This window comes from Anolis carolinensis, chromosome 1, assembly GCF_035594765.1.
Source record: "Anolis carolinensis isolate JA03-04 chromosome 1, rAnoCar3.1.pri, whole genome shotgun sequence".
NCBI lineage: Eukaryota > Metazoa > Chordata > Lepidosauria > Squamata > Dactyloidae > Anolis > Anolis carolinensis.
The window spans coordinates 107,416,537-107,436,327 of NC_085841.1; the positions used below are offsets into that span (position 1 = coordinate 107,416,537).

At 44.4% G+C, this 19,791-nt stretch overlaps 1 protein-coding gene and 1 long non-coding RNA gene across 2 annotated transcripts in view; one reads left to right on the forward strand and one right to left on the reverse strand.

Moving 5' to 3' along the window:
• Positions 1-6,349: 6,349 nt before the first annotated feature.
• The window catches only part of prdm13 (PR/SET domain 13), a 42,870-nt gene continuing 29,428 nt past the window's right edge, over positions 6,350-19,791 (reverse strand). The window contains 2 exon segments of the mRNA XM_062980410.1: positions 6,350-10,884; positions 10,886-12,369. Of these exon segments, the coding sequence (XP_062836480.1) occupies positions 10,705-10,884; positions 10,886-12,369 (1,664 nt within the window). The 3' untranslated portion in view covers positions 6,350-10,704.
• Positions 12,629-18,557, forward strand: LOC103280349 (uncharacterized). Its single transcript, XR_507309.3, has 3 exons — positions 12,629-12,957; positions 16,559-16,738; positions 17,906-18,557. It is a non-coding gene; the product is annotated as an uncharacterized LOC103280349 (long non-coding RNA).

Below are 19,791 nucleotides of genomic sequence, written 5' to 3' on the forward strand. Positions count from 1 at the left end.
GGGAAATGGGAGTATACTTCCTGGAGACTTACAGGAAGTGACATATGCCTTTAGAATTTGGGGCATAAAAGGAGATACTTGTTGGCTCTTCATGCTCTTCCTGCCATGCCATACTGCTGATACTTCTTTGTTAAGAGATATGTAGTATCCTGAACTGTATTCTTTTGGAACTAAGATGTTTTTACCTGTATGACCATCATCATACAAGATTGTGAGTAAACATATATTTGCTATTTTACTTTTGATGTCTCTGATGTTTATTTTATGCGCATGACTCACTAAGGGAAAGGGAGGCTGGCTATTTTGCTTTTTCTCACCTCCGCTCACATAAACCCCTAGTCTTCTGCGTTTTTGCTACTCTGCACCAATATCTAACCATATTGGTATCATAATCCTAACAGGTTATGAATATATTCCTAATAATATATCTGTGGAATGTCCAGGGTGGAAGAAAAAAACTCTTGTCTGTTGGAGGCAAGTGTGAACGTTGTAATTGATCAGCTTGATTAGCATTGAAAAGCCTTGCAGGTTCAAGGCCTGGCTGATTCCTGTCTGGGGGAATCCTTTGTTGGGAGGTGTTAGCTGGCCCTGCCTTCCCCCAGACAAGAATCAGCCATGCCTTGAAGCTTGCCTAGTTTCCAATAAACCTCACAACCTCTAAGAATGCCTGCCATAGATGTGGGCAAAACGTCAGGAGAGAATATTTCTAGAACATGGCCATACAGCCTGGAAAACATACAACAACCCTATATATTTCTTTTACTTCAGTAAATATTTTTGAACTAAAGTTCTGACTCTGCAATCCTAAGCCATCCTAAGGAATAGAAGCTTCTCCTTTCACATCAGAAGTAAGTTTCTGCTGATTAAAGGGTTTACTCCTGGTACTCTGCTATATTTTGATGGAACTGCCCCAACTGAAGGTTATTTTTGAGTCTAACAGTTCAGATTCCCCAATATTGGCACATCTGTATAGCAAGATGCCCCACCAACTCCAACTGGATACTCACTGGGTTTCTGAAGCAACCATGGCATCCAGATATTTTTGTAACTCCCTGAATTTCTTACTTGAGTTAGGCTGGATAGAGCTGATGGGATCTAGACTCCAACATCTAGAGGCCGAAAGTTATCCAGAGCTTTAGGTGACTTATGTATGCTGCAGAAGTAATTTAAGGCTTGATTCCACTCTTCCAGGAGAAAGTTGGCAAAAATTTGTTCCACAGAGGTTTTCCATTGCCTCCCTCTGAGGCTGCAAGAGTGTGACTTGCCCAAGGTCACTTTCATAGTCCAGTGAAGATCTGAATCCTGCTTTCCAGAGTCATGATCCAGCATTCAAAGCACTATGCCGATAGTTGCCAAAACCCCAGAAGGCAGTAAGGAAGGCCAGCACCTGCCCTAAGCATCTGGATGGAATCAAAAGAGGACACAAAATGTGAGGACCAAAGTTATTTCCTAAAGAGGATTCAATAGCACTTTGGAACAGAATGCAGAGGCCTGTGGAAGCACAAGGTGCAGACAGGATTCTTCTGGGTATAAACTGATTCCACACCCCAAAACCTATTTCCAAGAAAACTAGTTTAGCAGTGCAACCTTCCTGGAAACTAAATCCAAGAGGAATAATTTCCAATTCAAGGTGATGGTTTAAGGTCCACGGTTTAAATTCTATTGCAGTTCAATCACAGTTTAACCCATTAAAATTCTGTTCTAACTTGACTTGTTGACCGATTGCCCAGGCAGCAGCTCTTTTGCTTACAATATTGTAGGTTAAGTAAGGAGGTCAAATCCTACCCTTAAAACTGAATTGATTCAAATTGTGGATTTGTGGATTTTGTCTGGGGATAATAAACTCATCCCAAAGATTTCTTAAGTCTCCTTTGGTTTGACCACTGTGGTATGAGAAATTCAGTCATTTACTCACTTCCCTGGGAGTTATCCCTCGTGAACTCCATGGAGCTTTCTTCTAAAGAGCTGTCAAATCCCAGGGCTGGTGAGTCCCACATTTCCCTGTCAGCCGGACAATAGAATCCACTCTTAGGAGCTGTCCAAGGTGATAAAACTGTTTGAAGGACACTGATTCAGAAGCAGCCGTCCTGCAGAACACAGCCATATCCACAGTTCACAAGCAGTGACACTGTACCAGAAAAATAATTTCCCTTAATATCCAATTGCCCTTATCCTGTGAGAAGCTAACTGCACCTTTCCTAGCAGAAGACACTGAATGTCTTAAGAAATTGGCCTAATAAAAATGTCTCTGCTTGTGGATGTTGGATTCTGAGATGTGTGGCACTCTTTGGCAGAGAAGGTGAAAAAGCTTTCAAAACTACAACTTCCATGATCCCAGAGTGTTGGTTGTCATCCTGGACTCCACAAGTCTCAAATCTTCACTGAGTAGTTAGACTAGAGAATAGGATTAGAATGAGAGAACCCTCTCTCTACACCCATGCATGCCTAGACGGGGTCTTTCCTATCTCTATTCTTCTCCTCTTGTTTACCATCACTTCCCCAAAGATTTTGAAACAGTTGAAAGCCAACTCACTAATGCCTTGAAAGATCTCTCCAGCTACTACAAAGAGAACCACCTGAAGCCTAACCCTGCCAAGACACAAGTGTGTGCTTTCCACCTACATAACTGTGAAGCCAACAGGAAACTGAAAGTTACCTGGGAAGGCCAAGAGCTCGAACACTGTTTCCGCCCTAAATATCTTGGTGTCACCTTAGATCGAACACTGACATATAGGAAACACTGCATGAACACCAAGCACAAAGTAGCTGCACGCAATAACATCCTGCAGAAACTTACAGTGCATGGGGTGCAGACCCACAATTAATAAGAATGTCAGCCCTGGCCTTGTCTTTCTCAACTGCTGAATATGCCTGTCCTGTCTGGCACAAGTCTGTCCATGAGAAGCAGGTGGACATAGCACTGAACAAAACATGTAGAATAATCACAGGATGCCTTAAACCTACACCTGTTGATAAACTCTATAAGCTAGCTGGCATTGTCCCCCCTGATGTGCAACAGGAAGTTGCTGCTAACGGTGAGAGAAATAAGGTGGAACATTGTGAAAGCCACCCACTGCATTACTATCAGCCTCCTCCCAGTAGACTTAAGTCAAGGAGGAGCTTCATGAGAACCACCACTCCTCTTGATGTTCCCCCAGCAACAGCAAGGGTGTCCCTCTGGGCAGCTAAACCAGGAAATCCCAACTGGATGGGCCCCCATGAGGGTCTTCCTCCAGGGGCAAACCAAGAATGGGCAACTTGGAAGTCCCTAAATAGACTGAGAAGCTGAGTGGGCAGATCAAAAGACAACCTGGCAAGATGGCACTACCTGGAGGAATCCTCCACCTTGTGTGACTGTGGAGAAGAACAAACAACTCCTCATATGTATGCTTGCCCACAATGCCCTGCCTCATGTACGGAGGAGGAGTTGTTTAAAGCTACGGACAATGCAATTGCTGTTGCCCACTTTTGGTCTAAAACTATTTAGCTGTTTGTGATTCCTTTATTTCGCTTTTAAACTTATTTATTATACAATGCTTTTGACACAAAATAAATAAATAAAACGTCCCCATTTGTTGTAGTAGTAATGTGATCTCTGTGAGGGATGAGGTAACTTCCTCTACCTTTGGTATTTTTGATTGCCCCACATGGTCAGCCCCATTTTGTGTCTCTTCTGCCTTTTGTTTCCGTACTGAGAGAACACATTTTGCCATTCTCCAGGCAAAATGTAGCTATTTAGATATTTTGTTATTTTTACCTTCTTACCTTCCTTAGAAGCTAGCCTAGAGAGCAAGTTAGCTCCAAGAACCTTTTCTATCTACAATGGATTTCTTTTTACCACAATAAATATTTTGAACCTGTAATTGTGACTCTGCAATCTTTTGCCATCCTAAGAAATAAAAGCTTATCCCAGCTCACCACAGGTAAGTTCCTGCTGTTTAGGAAATGTGCTTCTGCCACTGCTGTATTTTTGTGGAATCATCCCAAGAGTGGATTATTTTTTAGTCTAACCGCTGAATAGATTTCAACACATAGCATTGAGCCACGATACTCAAAGTAGCATCAAACTTCATTAATCCTAAAGTGTAGGTATGCCCTGCTGCAACTTCTTTCCCTCAATTAATCTCAAAGGTGCTACAAAATCCCTTTCCATAATGTTGTGGTTGTGTAGTAATATTAAAGATGTGAATCCTTGTAAGAAGATGTGGCGAACGTCCATAAGGCCAAAAGGTCAGCAGGACTAAGTTTGCTGTGTACAGTGTATGTGTATGTTTTGCTCCCTGGTGATCTTCACGAGACCCAATCAGAGGACGCTAAAAACCTAGTCAAAACCTCTATTGCGAATTCCCTGATTAGAGAAAGAGAGGAGGGGGACTCAGTATAGATCTAAGGAAGGAGAACTGTGATTCTGAAAGCATTATGCCCCCACTCCATTTACACACAAAAGAGATCGTATTAGGCAGTTCAAAGTGCCCAAGGAAGAGGAGGTGAGTTTGATAGGAACGGGAATTGATCAGTCTTCCTATGTACTCAATCTTCTAGAAGTAATCATCACCCTGTTGTTGTTTTAAAGAGCCCGTTCGCAATACACAGTTGCAGCCTCTAACTTCTACGGTTATCTAGGGTTGGTCATTTGGTGAGGCATTAGGGCTATCTGGCTAAGAATCGTAACTTGCTCCTCCTTAAACCACACATCCCAAGATACCATGAGAAGGAGCCACTGCCGTTAAAGAAGAATCATACTGTTATAATTGAGTAGTGTGAATGAATCCGCCCGCGAAATTCATTTCCAATGGTAATTTTTAACAATAGTTTAAACGAAGTGTTAGTATCATTGAAGACCGAATGGGATCGGGACTAAGGGTGCATCTCAGCTTAAGCGGCTGAGCGAGGAAAGGACGGGGCCTGAGGCTGTGAGGAATGGTGGGAGTTGAAGTCCAAAACACTTGGAGGGAGGGCCCAAGTTGGCCCATGCCTGGTCTATACTGTAGTAATTATGGCACCACTTTAATCGATGCCAAAAACTTGAAGCATCAAAGAAGAGCCAAACAAATGAAGTTCAGCTAATCTTGAAAGTGCTTCAAAAACTTTTTGTGAGTTTTGCTCTTGGCAGTAACAGATCAACAGAGCTACTCACCCAGTTAAGATATTCATGGAGAAGGCGCTATACTTTAGTGCTGATTCTACTATAGGATTTGGTCCAATACCCGAATTTAGGATGGATCTACACTGCCATATAATGCAGTTTTGAACTGCATTATGTAGTCAGTGTAGTAGATTCATATAATGCAATCTGAACTCTGATCGCTAATAAATCAATGGGATTGAGGGTTCTCTCCTTGCGAATCTATATTCTCTACAAGTAACACAATATCTTGGTTCCAGAACTTATCAGCAAATAAATCTCAGTATGTTGCTGTGAGTTTTCCGGGCTGTATGGCCATGTTCCAGAAGCAGTCTCTCTTGACATTTCGCCCGCATCTATGGCAGGCATCCTCAGAGGTTGTGAGGTCTGTTAGAAACTAGGGAATTTGGGTTTTATACATCTGTGGAATCAAGGAACATGAAAGGCACTGCAGACTAAGTCAACCTGAGAAATCAGCCGTAGCAGAGCACGTGGGAAGCCACTGAAATCCACAAGCATGGGGACAATTTCAACAGACAGGAGAAAACCATGAAAATGAACAAAATCTGGCTACACATATTTTAAAAACTCTAAAAGCAGGACAGTAAATAAAGAACAACACTCAAAAGATAGAGGAATACCAGACAAGAAACAATCGGGGCCAGCTAACACCTCCCAACAAAGGATTCCCTCAGGCAGGAAGCAGGCAGGAAGCAGCCAGGCTTTAAAGCTGCCAGGCTATTCAATGCTCATCAATTCACATTCACACTTGCCTTCAACAGACAAGACTTCTTTCTCCCATCCTGGACCTTCCACAGATATATAAACATCACTGACCTAGTTTCCAATATACCTCACAACCTCTGAGGATGCCTGCTTCTGGAACATGCCATACCGCCCCGAAAACTCACAGCAACCCAGAGGTTCCGACCCTGAAATCCTTCCACAACAAATCTCAGTATGTTGAATGAAATTCAGTGAGAAGTAACCAGTCGGGAGAGACTTCCAAATCAATTTGAAGCAGGGTTGTTGTATGTCTTTCGGGCTGTGTGGCCATGTTCCAGAAGTATTCTCTCCTGACTTCTGGAACATGGCCACACAGCCCGAAAGACATACAACAACCCTGTGATCCCGGCCATGAAAGCCTTCGACAACACACGATTTATTTCACCGTGTTGGACCGTTTTGATCAATCAAACCCATCTGAAGTGAATTAGGCAGACAGTAGTTTGTCAGTAACTTTATTTTTTTAAAAAAAATGATCATGACAAACGGAAACGAAGACCAAAATACTGTGCTCTTTGTACATAATTCGTTATAAAACAAACATACACCACAGACGTCGTCTACGAAATGATCTTTTTGAAAATGATATAGAGCGTGCTTTTATGGATTCATGCTTTCGATATTTATTTTACAAATGTTACTCAAATAGGACTCTGTTATAAATAAGTTGCAAAGGAGGTGTCCGTTGTCCCAGCGGGATCCTAAAACCCCCTTTGGGTGCTGCATGAGAGTGAAATGGATTTACTAAGAAGCCCCAGTCATTTCCATTGGATTTAACCAAAGCCTCTACCGACAGCATCACAGTTTTTCCTAGGGGTGCATCTACAGTGTATAATTAAGATAATTTAACATCACTTTAACATGACTCCCTGTGATGGAATCATGGGATTAATAGTTTGATGAAGTACCAGCACTCTTTGGCAGAGAAGGCTAAAGAGTTTGTAAAACTACAACACCCAGGATATCATTGTGCCCTTGCATTTAAAGTGCTGCCAAACTGCATTAATTCTACACTGTAGATGCGCCTTAAAGCCAACCCCTCCCTCGAAATCTTTTGCCCCAGCTCCTGTGCTTACTGGGCGAGCTCAATAGGACTTCCTTCTAAATAATCTGGATTAAGAAACCAAGTTTGGAATTTGAGAAGAATTGAGACTTGCAATGCTTTAGCCCTTAAAACCAGACCGAGAACTCAAGCAGAAATGCGTCTCTTCCCTCTAGTCTAAATGCATACTCGTATGACTGCAAAACGGGAGTTAAACCCTTCAGGTTCAGACTTGCTGCCCTATTTTTAATTTTTTTTAAATGCTTTTCCATCTCCTATCTTCCTGCGCCCAGCAAAGTCCTTGAAGACTGAAGTCCACGCATTTCATGACGCTTTTCTGTAAAACGGGGGTGGGAATCCTTTCAAATATTGGACTGCCATTCCCATAATGCCTTGCCAGAGACTCTGCTGATGGGAGTTGCAATCCAAAATTCTTGTGGGAGGGGGAGCTATGGTGTCCACTCCTGGTTTAGAACAAAGATGAGAAACGCAGGGCCATCCAGGTATTGCTGGACTGTCATTCCTATCATCCCTGAAATTTAAATGTGTGGGGCTAGAGGGCTGTGGACTTAATCGACCATTCTCGGATGCATCTACAGTGCAGTATTAATACAGTTTGACACCTTTTTAACTGCCATGGCTCCATGCCCTGGCATCTTGGGCACCTAGTTTTACAAGGTCTTTAGCCTTCTTTGCCGAAGAGTTCTGGTGCCTCACCAAACTGCATCTCCCAGGATTTCATCGCATTGAGTCATGACAGTAAAAGTAGAGCCAAACTGCATACAGTGTAGACGCACCCTGCATGTCCATCGATCTGCAACCATGAAGTTGGGAGCAGTCGACAAATCATAAAAACCAATACATGATTTTAATGTTCTGAAAACGTTAACTTTCGCTTTCCAGCAAACAAGGAGAGTGTGCACTGTTAATCCCAAATGCGTGTGTGAATCTGGAACCCCAGGGTGCATCTATACTGTAGAAATCAATGCAGTTTGAGACCACTTGCTCAGTGCCCTGGCTCAATGCAATGAAATCATGGGAGTATTTACTATATGTCATGAAGTTTTTAAAACATATACTAAATTCATCTCCTAATATTTACGATTATCAGTAGGTAATGGGATTTTTGTTCCTGGGTTATAAGTGTCATTTCCTAATTGGTTCTACATGGGAATATTAGTTTTACAAGGACTTTCGCCTTCTCTGCCAAAGAGTGTTGCCTCTCACCAAGCTACATTTTTCCATGATTCCTTAGTATGGAACCATGGCAGTTCAAGTGGTGTCAAAACTATTTTAAATCCGGAGTGTGCAACTGAAGACAGGAACATAAACATAAATAGCAGGAGATGGTTTTCATATGTTTTGAAAGCTTCAACCCTTATTTCCGAGCAAGATAGAGAGAGAGGGGCAATATTAAATTCCAAGTATCTGGAGCCAAGAGCAGGTGAATCATCATATATATTAGGAGACAATTTTAATGTATGTGTTGAAAACTTCAATCCTTACTTTCCAGTAAACACGGAGAGAGGACAGAGATAGACACTTGATTTGTTAATCCCAAATAAACATCCATCCATCTGAAGCCATGAAGTTGGGGACAGGTGAATAAATTCTACATAACAAAATTTGAAAAAAAAAAAAGACTGTTCCTGGTTTGAAAGTGTCATTTCCTATTTAATTGTTCTGTACTTACTTTGAAAGTAGTTATTATAATCCAGAAATTTCGTTTTTTGTGGCTGCCATAAACTATGTTGACTTGGTTGAAACTGTGAGATATTCATTGAAATACTGTAGCAAAATGTGCTGCCGGATGTCCCGCAAAAACAAAGTTTTTGCAGTTTAATAAACTTTTTCTATGTTCTTATGGTAGAATCAATTAGGAAATGACCATTATAACCCAGGAACAAAAATCGTATCACATAGTGATGCTCATATATATTAAGAGATGGATTTAATATATGTTTTGAACATTTCACCATATATTACTTTCCAGCAAACACGGAGAGGTGATAAAGATAGACACTTTATTTGGGGTTGATTTTTTAAATCCCAAATAAACGTCCGTCTGAAGCCATGGAGTTGGGAGCAGAAGAATAAAATAATCATACTTCTTGGGAGATGATTTTAGCAGATGTTTTGAAAACTTCCACCCTAACTTTGAAGCAAACAAAGTTGGTCTTTAAACTGACGCAGAATCCAGCCTTTCTCTCAACTTTGCTTAACTCACAGGGCTGGTCCAATTGCAGACCAACCTAAGTGATCAATGTAAATCAGGCATGGGCAAACTTCCGCCTCCAGGTGTTTTGGACTTCCACTCCAAAGCTGCAGGCTGATAGGAATTGTGAGAGTTGAAGTCCAAAATTGTTGGGTTTCATCCCTGAACTAGTCTCTTGTGTCATCAAGTATCCAGTTCTCAATGAGTAACTAGGCTAGAGACAGGGCTAAACTGAGGGATTCCTTTCCCACATACCTATGCATATTTTCCCAAAAAGGGCTTTGTGTTTCTTCCTCCTGCTTGCCACTGTCTACTCCTCCCCTTTGGTGACTTAGTAATGGAATTTCTGTGAGGCAACTTCCTCTTCCATTTAAACTGCCCTGGGTTGACCATGGGGTCTCCACCATTCTTCAGTCCTCTGCTTGTCTTTCTTTTACATCGATAAATATTTGTGAAGCTAAAGTTCTGACTCTGCAATCCTAAGCCATCCTGAGGAATGGAAGCTTATCCTAGCTCACCACACTTAAGTTTCTGCTGGTTATGAAGTTTCCTTCTGATACTCTGCTATACTGATAGTGGAATCACCGCAACTCAGGGTTATTTTGAGTCTAACAGCTCAGATTCCCCAGCCGAAGTTTGCCCATGGCTGTTGTAGATGAGCAGTAGGTCCGTCCTTGAGAAGAAATGCTCCTAAGACATTGGTTCTCAACCTGTGGGTCCCCAGATATTTTGGCTTTCAGCTCCCAGAAATCCTAACCGCTGGTAAACTGGTTAGGATTTCTGGGAGTTATAGGTCAAAACACCCGGGGACCACAGGTTGAGAAACACTGTTTTAGAGGATCTAGAAGCTCCCACCCCTGCTCTGGCGACTATCCGGTGGGAAATTGTGGCCTTCAACTCCCAGAAACACCAGTTCTGGTGTATGTAACCCGATTCTTATTGAGAACCATTATCCTAAGAGGAATATGTTCCCAAGCCATTTCAGGGCCTGAATGTTCTCCTCTAGCAAATAGGCGTGCCTATCGATCAAGGGGGGATATGTATAAATGTTAGGAGGAGGTGGGAATTAAAGTCCAAAACACCTGGAGGACCGAAGTTTGCCCATAGCTGAGCCCTAAGAGAGGTCATTCCTTGAGCAGGTGTATATTAGGAGAAATGCTCCTAAGAGGATGGTGTTCCCTGGCCGTTTCAGGGCCTGAATGTCATCTCCTAGCACAGGCATGGACAAACTTCGGCCCTCCAGGTGTTTTGGGCTTCAACTCCCACCATTCCTAACAACCTACCGCTCCAAAATACCTGGAGAGCCGAAGTTTGCTCGTGCCTGTGCTAGCAAATAGGTGTGCCTATGGAGGGGGGGGGGGGGGTTGGGCAGGCGAATAGTCATAAATATTCGGAGGTGGTTTTTAACCGGACTTCAACCCGCTTACAGCCAAGTGCGGTTTCAGCCCAAGGTCCCTTTGCAAGAAGTTGATATGCCTCGGCTCCTGGAGACGAATGGGGGGGGGGGGAGGAAAAGACGGAGGCGGAGGTTGGGCCTCATGGCTGCTCTTTGCCGCCCCCGCTGCTGCTCCCGCCCGTGTCCTGGTCGCTCTGGTCGTCCGTGAAGCAGACGTCGACGTCGCTCTCGTTGTCGTCGGTCTTGGGCTCCGGGGGCGGAGGGGGGCGCCTGTCCTCGGCCCCCGGCCCCCCCTCGCCCTCCCCCCCCTCCCCCGAGAGCCCCTTTGGGCAGGCTCTGGCCCGGGTGGCGGGACTTGACGTGCCTCTCCAGGTCCCGGCGCCGGACCAGCACCTTCCCGCAGAACTCGCAGCGGTAGGGCGTGTTGCCCTCGGCGTGGAGCCGGATGTGCTTGTTGAGGTTGCTGGGGTCGCCGAAGGGCCGCAGGCAGACCTTACACTTGAGCGGCTTGTAGCCCGTGTGCGTCCGCATGTGGATCTTGAGGCCGTACTTGCGCGAGTAGAGCTTCCCGCAGTAGAGGCACAAGTGGCCCGTCTTGGCCTTGCCGCCCACGCCCGAGGAGAGAGGCCCCGGCGGGCCCGAGGACGGCGGCAGGCCCTCGGACAAGCGGGCCCGGCTCTTCTCGCCCGCCATCTCCGTGTGGAGCGCCAGCTCCCGGTCGAGGCCCAGCTCCGAGGGGCTCAGTCCCGCCGCCGCCGCCGCCGCCGCCGCAGCAGCAGCCGCCGCTGCAGCCGCCCCGTTGAAATAGGAGACCGAGTCTGGATACTTGAGGAGGTGGCCAAAGTGGAGCTTGAGCGGGTAGTAGGGCCCGCCGTAGAGCAGCTCGCCGTTGTAGACGGTGAAAGGCAGGAAGGGAGGCAGGGCGCAGTCCCCAGAAGCGGCGGCGACGGCGGAGGAGGAGTAGGGCTTCAGGCCGCCGGTTTCGAAGGGCGGCAAGGCGGCGAAGCGCTCTAAGTGCAGCCCCGCCGGTCCTCCGCCTCCTGCTGTGGGGAGAGGGCCGTACCGGGCGGCGGGGGGCGAGAGCCTGGCGTGGAGGCCCCTCTCGACGTGCTTGAAGGCCGAGGTCTCCTCGAAGTGGGGCAAAAGCGGGAAGCTACCCGGATAGGCCAGCCCTGCCGCCGAGAGCGAGGGCCCCGCACTCCCCCCCGCGTGGCACTTGGCGTGGGAAAGGGGCGGGGGCGCGTGGGGGTGCAGCCCCAGTGGCCCTTCGTGGCTCGCCCTTCCCGGCTTGAGGCCGCCCAAGAGTTTGCTGAACCCGCCGCCGCCGCCTCCTCCTCCTCCGTGGCCTTTGGCTTCCTCCGCTTGGGAGGCTTTAGCCAAGCCGGCGGGCTTGAAGGCCGAGCGGGCCCCTCCCGGGTAGAAAGACAACCCGTTGCCGCCCAGAAAGTGCCGCCCGGAGCCGAGGCTCATGTCCAAGGCGCGCTCCTGCTCTTCCTTGGCCGCCTTGCTGCGCCCCTTGGCGAAGGAGGGCGAGGCCGCGGTGGGGCAGGGCTCCCGCTTGACGCCCGATCCGCCTCCTCCTGCTGAGGCTCCTGCTGCTGGGGGGCCGTGGGGCCTGAGGGGCGCCGGCGGGGCTCCGGGCTTCAGGGCGGCCAGGCTGAAGACCTCGGCGGGGCGGGGCGGCTCCGGGGGACCCAGGAAGCTCCGCCCGCCGTGCAGGGTGCAGTGGAAGTGGACGTGGGCCTTCAGGCTGTTGGGGAACTTGAAGGTCCGCCAGCAGTACCAGCAGATGTAGCGCTCCTCGCCTAGAGGAAGACACACAAAGACACAAGGCTGTTACCAAAGGCCTTTCCAGAGACAAAAGACACAGTCGTGAAAAAATGAGCAGACTCCATGGGACCGTTAAGGGCCCTTCTACGATGCTTTATAAAATCCAGATTATCTGAAGTGGATTATATGGTAGTGTAGATTCAGATTTTCCTGCTTCTTAGCTGGGGGTTGGACTGGATGGCCCATGAGGTCTCTTCCAACTCTACTATTCTATGATTCTATGATCAGGTTCAAAGCAGATGTCGATTATCTGCTTTGATAATCTGAATTATATGGCAGCATAGAAGCCGGCTGAGTCTCTGAATGTTGGAAATAGCAACCTCCCAAGCCTTTCACTATTTATTTGTTAATGTATATATTTGCTAACCTGTATTCTATGTGTACCTTGATTTGCCAGTTTGACTGTATCTCTTTGGTGTGGGAGGAGTTATAGACATGTGATTGTACTGAGCATGTTCAGACTCAGGACTCCATTTTGTAGTCAGTCTGCTTTATACCTCAGTGGATGTGGGTGCATATTTGCATCAGACTTCAGTGGAGGTGGATGCACGTTGCTCACTTCAGTGAGTACAAGTATATTAAAGAATATGGAATATTGATTAAGAATGATACCCTCAACACAGAGAAGCTACAACCTATCTGTAACTGAATTTCAATAAGAAATGTGCCCGTATGGTGAATTAATGCAAGATATTTATGAGTAAACAAGATATGTTATTTCTCAAAGAATATTGTTTTTTGTCTCTGAATGCATACTTTAAAACAGTGGTTCTCAACCTGTGGGTTCCCAGATTTGTTTGATTGTTTGTCTGTTTGTTTTGGCCTTCAACTCTCAGAAATCCTAACAGCTAGTAAAACTGGCTGGGATTTCTGGGAGTTGTAGGCCAAAATACCTGGGGACCCACAGGTTGAGAACCACTGCTTTAAATGTTTTTTAAAGGGAGTGTATATGTTTTGGATAAATTACAATCACAACTCCAATTTCAGTTTCAAAAAAACAACCATCCTCTGCTAACCAAATATTTTTTGTAGTGGCATGTCTTTTTCTTTGACAGTTCAAAGATATGGTACTTCAGTTAAACAGCTGAGTTACTTGTGTGGCATTACATGAATGCTTATGAATATCACTTATTCAAAGAGTTGACTTCTAACAAGGTCATGCTTTTTTTGACTAGTGGTTTTCAAAAAGTTGTCTCCTCATGTTCATGGGGATTCACATTTGTCAAACGGATATGACATCATTTTTCCTTTTCAATAAGGTTATGATTGCCATTCATTTCCAAAAGGATATGTGCCCAGAGACTGGGTGCAGTTATTTCAAATAAGTAGAAGGGGGCTGAGTATCTAGAACCTCCTCTGTTGCTCCCCTGTGACTCAAATGTTCTACTTATTTCCAATCTAGAGTCTGTTTCTCCTCCTGCCTTGGGACAGGTGTGGGAAAGATATCTGCCTCTTGGTGTCTTTTCTTGTATCGCTGTGTGACAGACCGAACAACCCACTGTTGGGTTATCTAAGCAATCATGCATGCATTTTCAATGTGGGATGGTTTATGTAGTTAGTTTTGCTTGTTGTTTAGTAACCTGAAGCCAAAGCTGCATCCAGAGTTGATGACACCATTTTGGGGTTTTCCATGTGATGTGGGAAATGGGAGTATACTTCCTGGAGACTTACAGGAAGTGACATATGCCTTTAGAATTTGGGGCATAAAAGGAGAGACCTTCTTTTGTTCTCTCTCTTTGGCTCTCTTTGGCTCTCTTTGGCTCTCTTTGGCTCTTCATGCTCATCCTGCCATGCCATGCTGCTGATGTTTGTTGGTTGTCGTCCTGGACTGCACAAGTCTCAACTAGTTATGTAGATGATAGGATTAGACTAAGGGAACCCTCTCTGTATTCCCATGCATGCCTAGACAGGCCTTTGCTGTTTTTCCCTCTCTTGCTTTCCTGTTTACATCCACTTCCTCACCTTGTTGTAGTAATGTGAACTCTTTAGAGATGAGGCAACTTCCTCTATCTAATTGGAATGTTAATTGCCCCAAAGGCTTGGACCTTTTGGTCAGCCATTCCTCCTCCTCTTTTGTCTTCGACCTGAGAAGGTCACATTTTGCCCTCTCTCCTACAGTAGAATCTCACTTATCCAACACTCACTTATACAACGTTCTGGATTATCCAATGCATTTTTGTAGTCAATGTTTTCAACACATCGTGATATTTTGGTGCAAGATTCATAAATAGAGTAATTACTACATAGCATTACTGCCCATTGAACTACGTTTTCTGTCAAATTTGTTGTATAACATGATGTTTTGGTGCTTAATTTGTAAAATCATAACTTAATTTGATGTTTAATAGGCTTTTCCTTAATGCCTCCTTATTATCCAGCATATTCGCTTATCCAACATTCTGCCGGCCCGTTTATGTTGGATAAGTGAGACTCTATTGTATTTAGATATTTTGTTATTTTTACCTTCTTACCTTCCTTAGTAGCTAGCCTAGAGAACTAATTAGCTCCAATAACCTTTTCTATCCACAATGGATTTCTTTTTACCTCAATAAATGATTTTTGAATTTTCAATGAGACTTTGCAATCCTTTGCCATCCTGAGGAACAAAAGCCTCTCAAAGCTCACCACATGCTTATGAAACGTGGTTCTGCCGCTCTGCCGTATTTTTGAGGAATCACCCCAAAAGAGGGTTATTTTTGAGTCTAACCACTCAATAGATTCCCAACAATGTTACTTCTTTGTTAAGAGATATGTAGTATCCTGAACTGTATTCTTTTGGAACTAAGATGTTTTTGCCTGTATTGCCATCATCATACAAGATTGTGAGTAAACATATTTTTACTATTTTACTTTTGATGTCTCTGATGCTTATTTTATGCGCATGACTCTTTAAAGGGAAAGGGAGGCTGGCTATTTTGCTTTTTCTCACCTCTGCTCACATAAACCCCTAGTCTTCTGCGTTTTTGCTACTCTACACCAATATCTAACCATATTAGTATCATAATCCTAACAGGTTATGAATATATTCCTAATACCCACTGGTCTGCCATCACCTGATTCCCACAAGGCACCAAGATCCAGAAGTCTCCCCGTATTAGGGCTACTTCTTTGTCAGTATTCTGGCCTGCCCCTCTTCCAGACTGAACCACCTCCTGTTCTTTGACTCTGTCCTGAAACACTCTTGCACATCAAATTGCTGCCTCCATCTGTACCATTGCTGTCTTTATCCTCTAAACATGCCTGCCAAAGTACTTTTCAAACACACAACTTTCCAAACATAAGCATCTCCTCGTCTCACCAGCCATTTCAAAGGATTGCTGCTGCGAGGATATTTGCAACTTGCCTCGAAGAGAGGCCATGCTTGTTTCCTCCTGCTCTAGAGACCAGGGCATGGAGCTATGCCTTCAAACTTCAGGAAAAGAGATTCCACCAAACATTAAGACCTTCCTGGTGATTAAAATTGTTCTTTTGGCCTTGTTGGTGGGTTTTTGTTTGGTTTGGTTTTTGTTTTTGCTATTGTTGTTGCTAGTGAAGCATGCTACAAAAATTGTCCACAGCTTTCATGGCCGGGTTGCTGTGAGTTTTCCTTGCTGTATGGCCTTGTTCAAGAAGCATTCTCTCCTAACGTTTAGCATTGAATGGCCTTGCAGCTTCAAGGACTGGCTGCTTCCTGCCTGGGGGAATCCTTTGTTGGGAGGTTTTAGCTGGCCCTGGTGGTTTCCTGTCTAGAATTCCCATTTCCTGGGTATTTTTCTTTATTTACTGTTCTGATTTTAAGCAGGAAGCAGCCAGTCCTTGAATCTGCAAGGCCATTTGATGCTAATCAAGGTGGCCAATTCCGACATTAACACTTGCCTCAAGCATACAATAATTCTTTCTCCCACCCCCACTTGCCTAGTTTCCAACAGACTTCACAACCTGTGAGGATGTCTGCCATAGATGCAGGCAAAGTGTTAGGAGAGAATGCTTCTGGAACATGGCCATACAGCAACCCAGACAAAATTAACCAAAGGAATGTTTATTGCCCCTTGCCTCTTCCTGTTGCATGCTAATGACCCACCTTTTTTCTGGCCAACTCTATATGTCACCCTAAAGAGGAGAAATTCTTTGATGTTTAAAAAAAGGGAAACCACCTCTTTGTCTTAAGATGTTTTTTGTTCTCAGTCCTCTTAGCTTGCTGCTGTTGTTCAACATCCATTTCTCGCCTTGAGGAGACAGAGAGGAGCGAGGTTTTACCAGGAGAGAGAACTCTTTAACATCTATTTTATCCGGAGCGAACGTTTTCTATCTATCGTTCATCCTACCTAAGGAAGTTTGAGCCTGCCTGATTTTTTACACAAGTTTGTAAGTTTAAAAAAAACCCTTTGAAATCTTACAATTCTGGTTGATTCTTGCTTTCTCTCTCTCTTTCTCTTAACTTTGCTAGTGCATGATGGAATGGGGACAAAGAGGGATACTGGGATTTGTAAAATCCCTCTAAACTTCTCTCTCCCCGCTTGTTTATCCCGCTACTCTGCTGTTTCATAGAGACATAAGTATTGTATATTTTAAAGGTGTTTTAATTAAGACAACGGCCAGATATTCCCAACAACATTAGGCCCAAACAGAGCAGATCCAACTGGTTCAATACATCTGCTCCTATTGGTACTAATTGGCCTGAACCGAGCATTTGGAAAGATTCAGATGTTAAAATCTGAAGGAGAGAAACTTTGAAAGGCAAGCAAGTATCTTGAAGTCCAGATGAAGACCACCTATGCTCAAGTATCCAATTCATCCACTTCACTAAACATCCTGAAGGCACCAAATCCCAACCTGAATGCACCAAACTGAAAGCTAGGGAGGGTTATACCTGGTTAGTACTTGGTTGGCACACCACCAATGAATACCAGGTGCTGTAGGCTATATTTCAGAAAAAGGAACTGGTAAAGCCACACTGGACTATTCTTTGCCTAGTTTTGCCCACATCTATGGCAGGCATCCTCAGAGGCTGTGAGGTCTGTTGGAAACTATTCAACTCAGTGTAGATTCCTATAATTCAGTTCAAACAGATAATGTGGATTATCTGCTTTGATAATCTGGAATATATGGCAGTATAGAAGGGACCTAAGACCCAAGATCTTTTTCATCTGGGATCTGTAATTCATTTTGAAATCTGATCCTGTTTTCTGGAGTATTAGCTATCCCTCTCAATTTGGTGTCATCTGCAGACTTGATAAACATGCCCTCTAAACTTTCATCCAAGTCATTAATAAAGATGTTGAACAGAACTGTGTCCAAACAGGTTGGGCTTATTAATCCACCCAATAGTAGCAGAGCCTAGCCCACATTTTACTAGTTTGTTTGCAAGTTCTTGAGGGAACTTTGTCAAACGCCTTACTGAAATCAAGATATGTGTTGTAATTCAGCAAATAATTGTTTCTGATGTCACCGTGGATGATGGCATTGCTGAGTCTGTGAGGCTGAATGAGATTTTAAGTCCTGAAAATGATTGGCATTTTGTTTCTCCTGTAGTTTCTGAATGCCACATTCCTGGAGGGGCCCCAGAGCAGCCTTTCTCTAGGAAAGCGAGTTCTGAAGATGAATTGCCAGGTGAAGAGGCTAATGAGCCAGGAGATAGGAGGCAGAACTTCCATAAACTTTGGGCGAGTTCTCAAGCAAGCTGAAGGTCATTGCACTTGTTAGCCAAGAGACTCTTATCTGGTTGTAAAGGTAAATAAAATGATTTCATGACAGTCTATGAGACAGGAAAAGCTTTATATGAGATGAGAAAAAGATTTTAGTTCAGTCTGGGAAACGTCTAAGGAACACCTTGTATTAAGCCTTAGCCAAGGGAATTTCTGGTTTCATGTTTTCAGCTATCCAAGTTCTTGTTTTCCAAGTCTGAAGGATTATTCTGGAGTTCTGTGTATTGGATTTTATGCCGCCTTGTTTATCTGGATATTTTGCATTCCTGATTTTAAATTTCTATCTTTGTACCTTTGAGTTAATGGACTATTTCATATCTATGGACTAAACTGTTTTCTGATTTTTACTGCTTTGCCTTTTATATATTCTTCAATAAACTGCTTGCTGCTTTACTGGATTGGTGTGGTGGTTAAATACAGAGGCGTTCCTGCTCTGGGATTCAATAGTATGTTACATCCACACAGGCCTGAAGCGAGAGGGGGGTTTTAGGGGTTCGAACCCCCCCCCCCGAAATTTTTCAGGTTAAAAAAAAACCTGGTTTACTCATGAATTTTAACTAGTTATCCAAATCCCCATGCTAAGTCTATGAGACGCAAAACATTAAGAGTCCCTCCAGGCACTATCGCAAGCAGATATTGACAGGTCTGTAGCCAGGGGGGAGGGTGCTAGGGGTTCAACCCCCCCCCCCCCGAAATTTTCAAAACCCCTCCCGAAATTTTTTTTTCTGGCTACGGCCCTGCATTCACAGCATTTCCTGCATATACCAAGCTTAATGTGTTTAAAATTTATTTATGTGTTTTAATCTCTATGGTTTTTAATAAATGCATATTAATGGATTTATGTTTTCTCCATGTACCCTGCCTGCAGTCATGAGGAGAGGTGGGTAATATTTTTTGTTATTTTATCATCATTATTACTATTATCATTTGGTACAATAGAGTCTCATTTATCCAAGCTAAACTGGCCGGCAGAACCTTGATAAGCGAATATCTTGGATAATAAGGAGGGATTGAGGAAAAGCTTATTAAACGTCAAATTAGGTTATGATTTTACAAACTAAGTACCAAAACATCATGTTATACAACAAATTTGACAGAAAAAGTAGTTCAATACGCAGTAATGTTATGTTGTAATTACTGTATTTACAAATTTAGCACCAAAATATCACGATATATTGAAAACATTGACTACAAAAAGCCTTGGATAATCCAGAACCTTGGATAAGCGAGTCTTGGATAAGTGAGACTATACTGTATATATTTATTTGACGGGCAGCAAGTTGGGCAGACACACGGAGACACCCTTGGGTTTTAGAGGAAGTAGTGCAAGCTAATTCCCGCTTCCCAGCTCTGTGCTGTCAACTGCCAATGCGGAGAATCCTCGTTTCAGCCAAAAGCATGAGCAGAGATGGGAAATCCGGCGTGGCGAATGCCTTGCGCAAATTAAGCTGCGTATCTGCTTCCCTCTGCGTCCGTGTATTCAGAGAAGAGTTGGGGCGGGGAGGGTCTGCCGCGTTCAGTCATCTCTCAAGTCCCTGCCTCTCTGCCGACATATGCACAGATTAACCCAGACTGTCGATGTCACAATTTCAGAGCTCCCACCGCCAACATTGCCGGGGCCTCTCCCCGTGCATTGCAGCCAACCAAGCCCGCAAGGTGACTGCCATCCCTCCCAGAAGATGGTAATCTGCAGTGAAACGTTGCCAGCGTTGG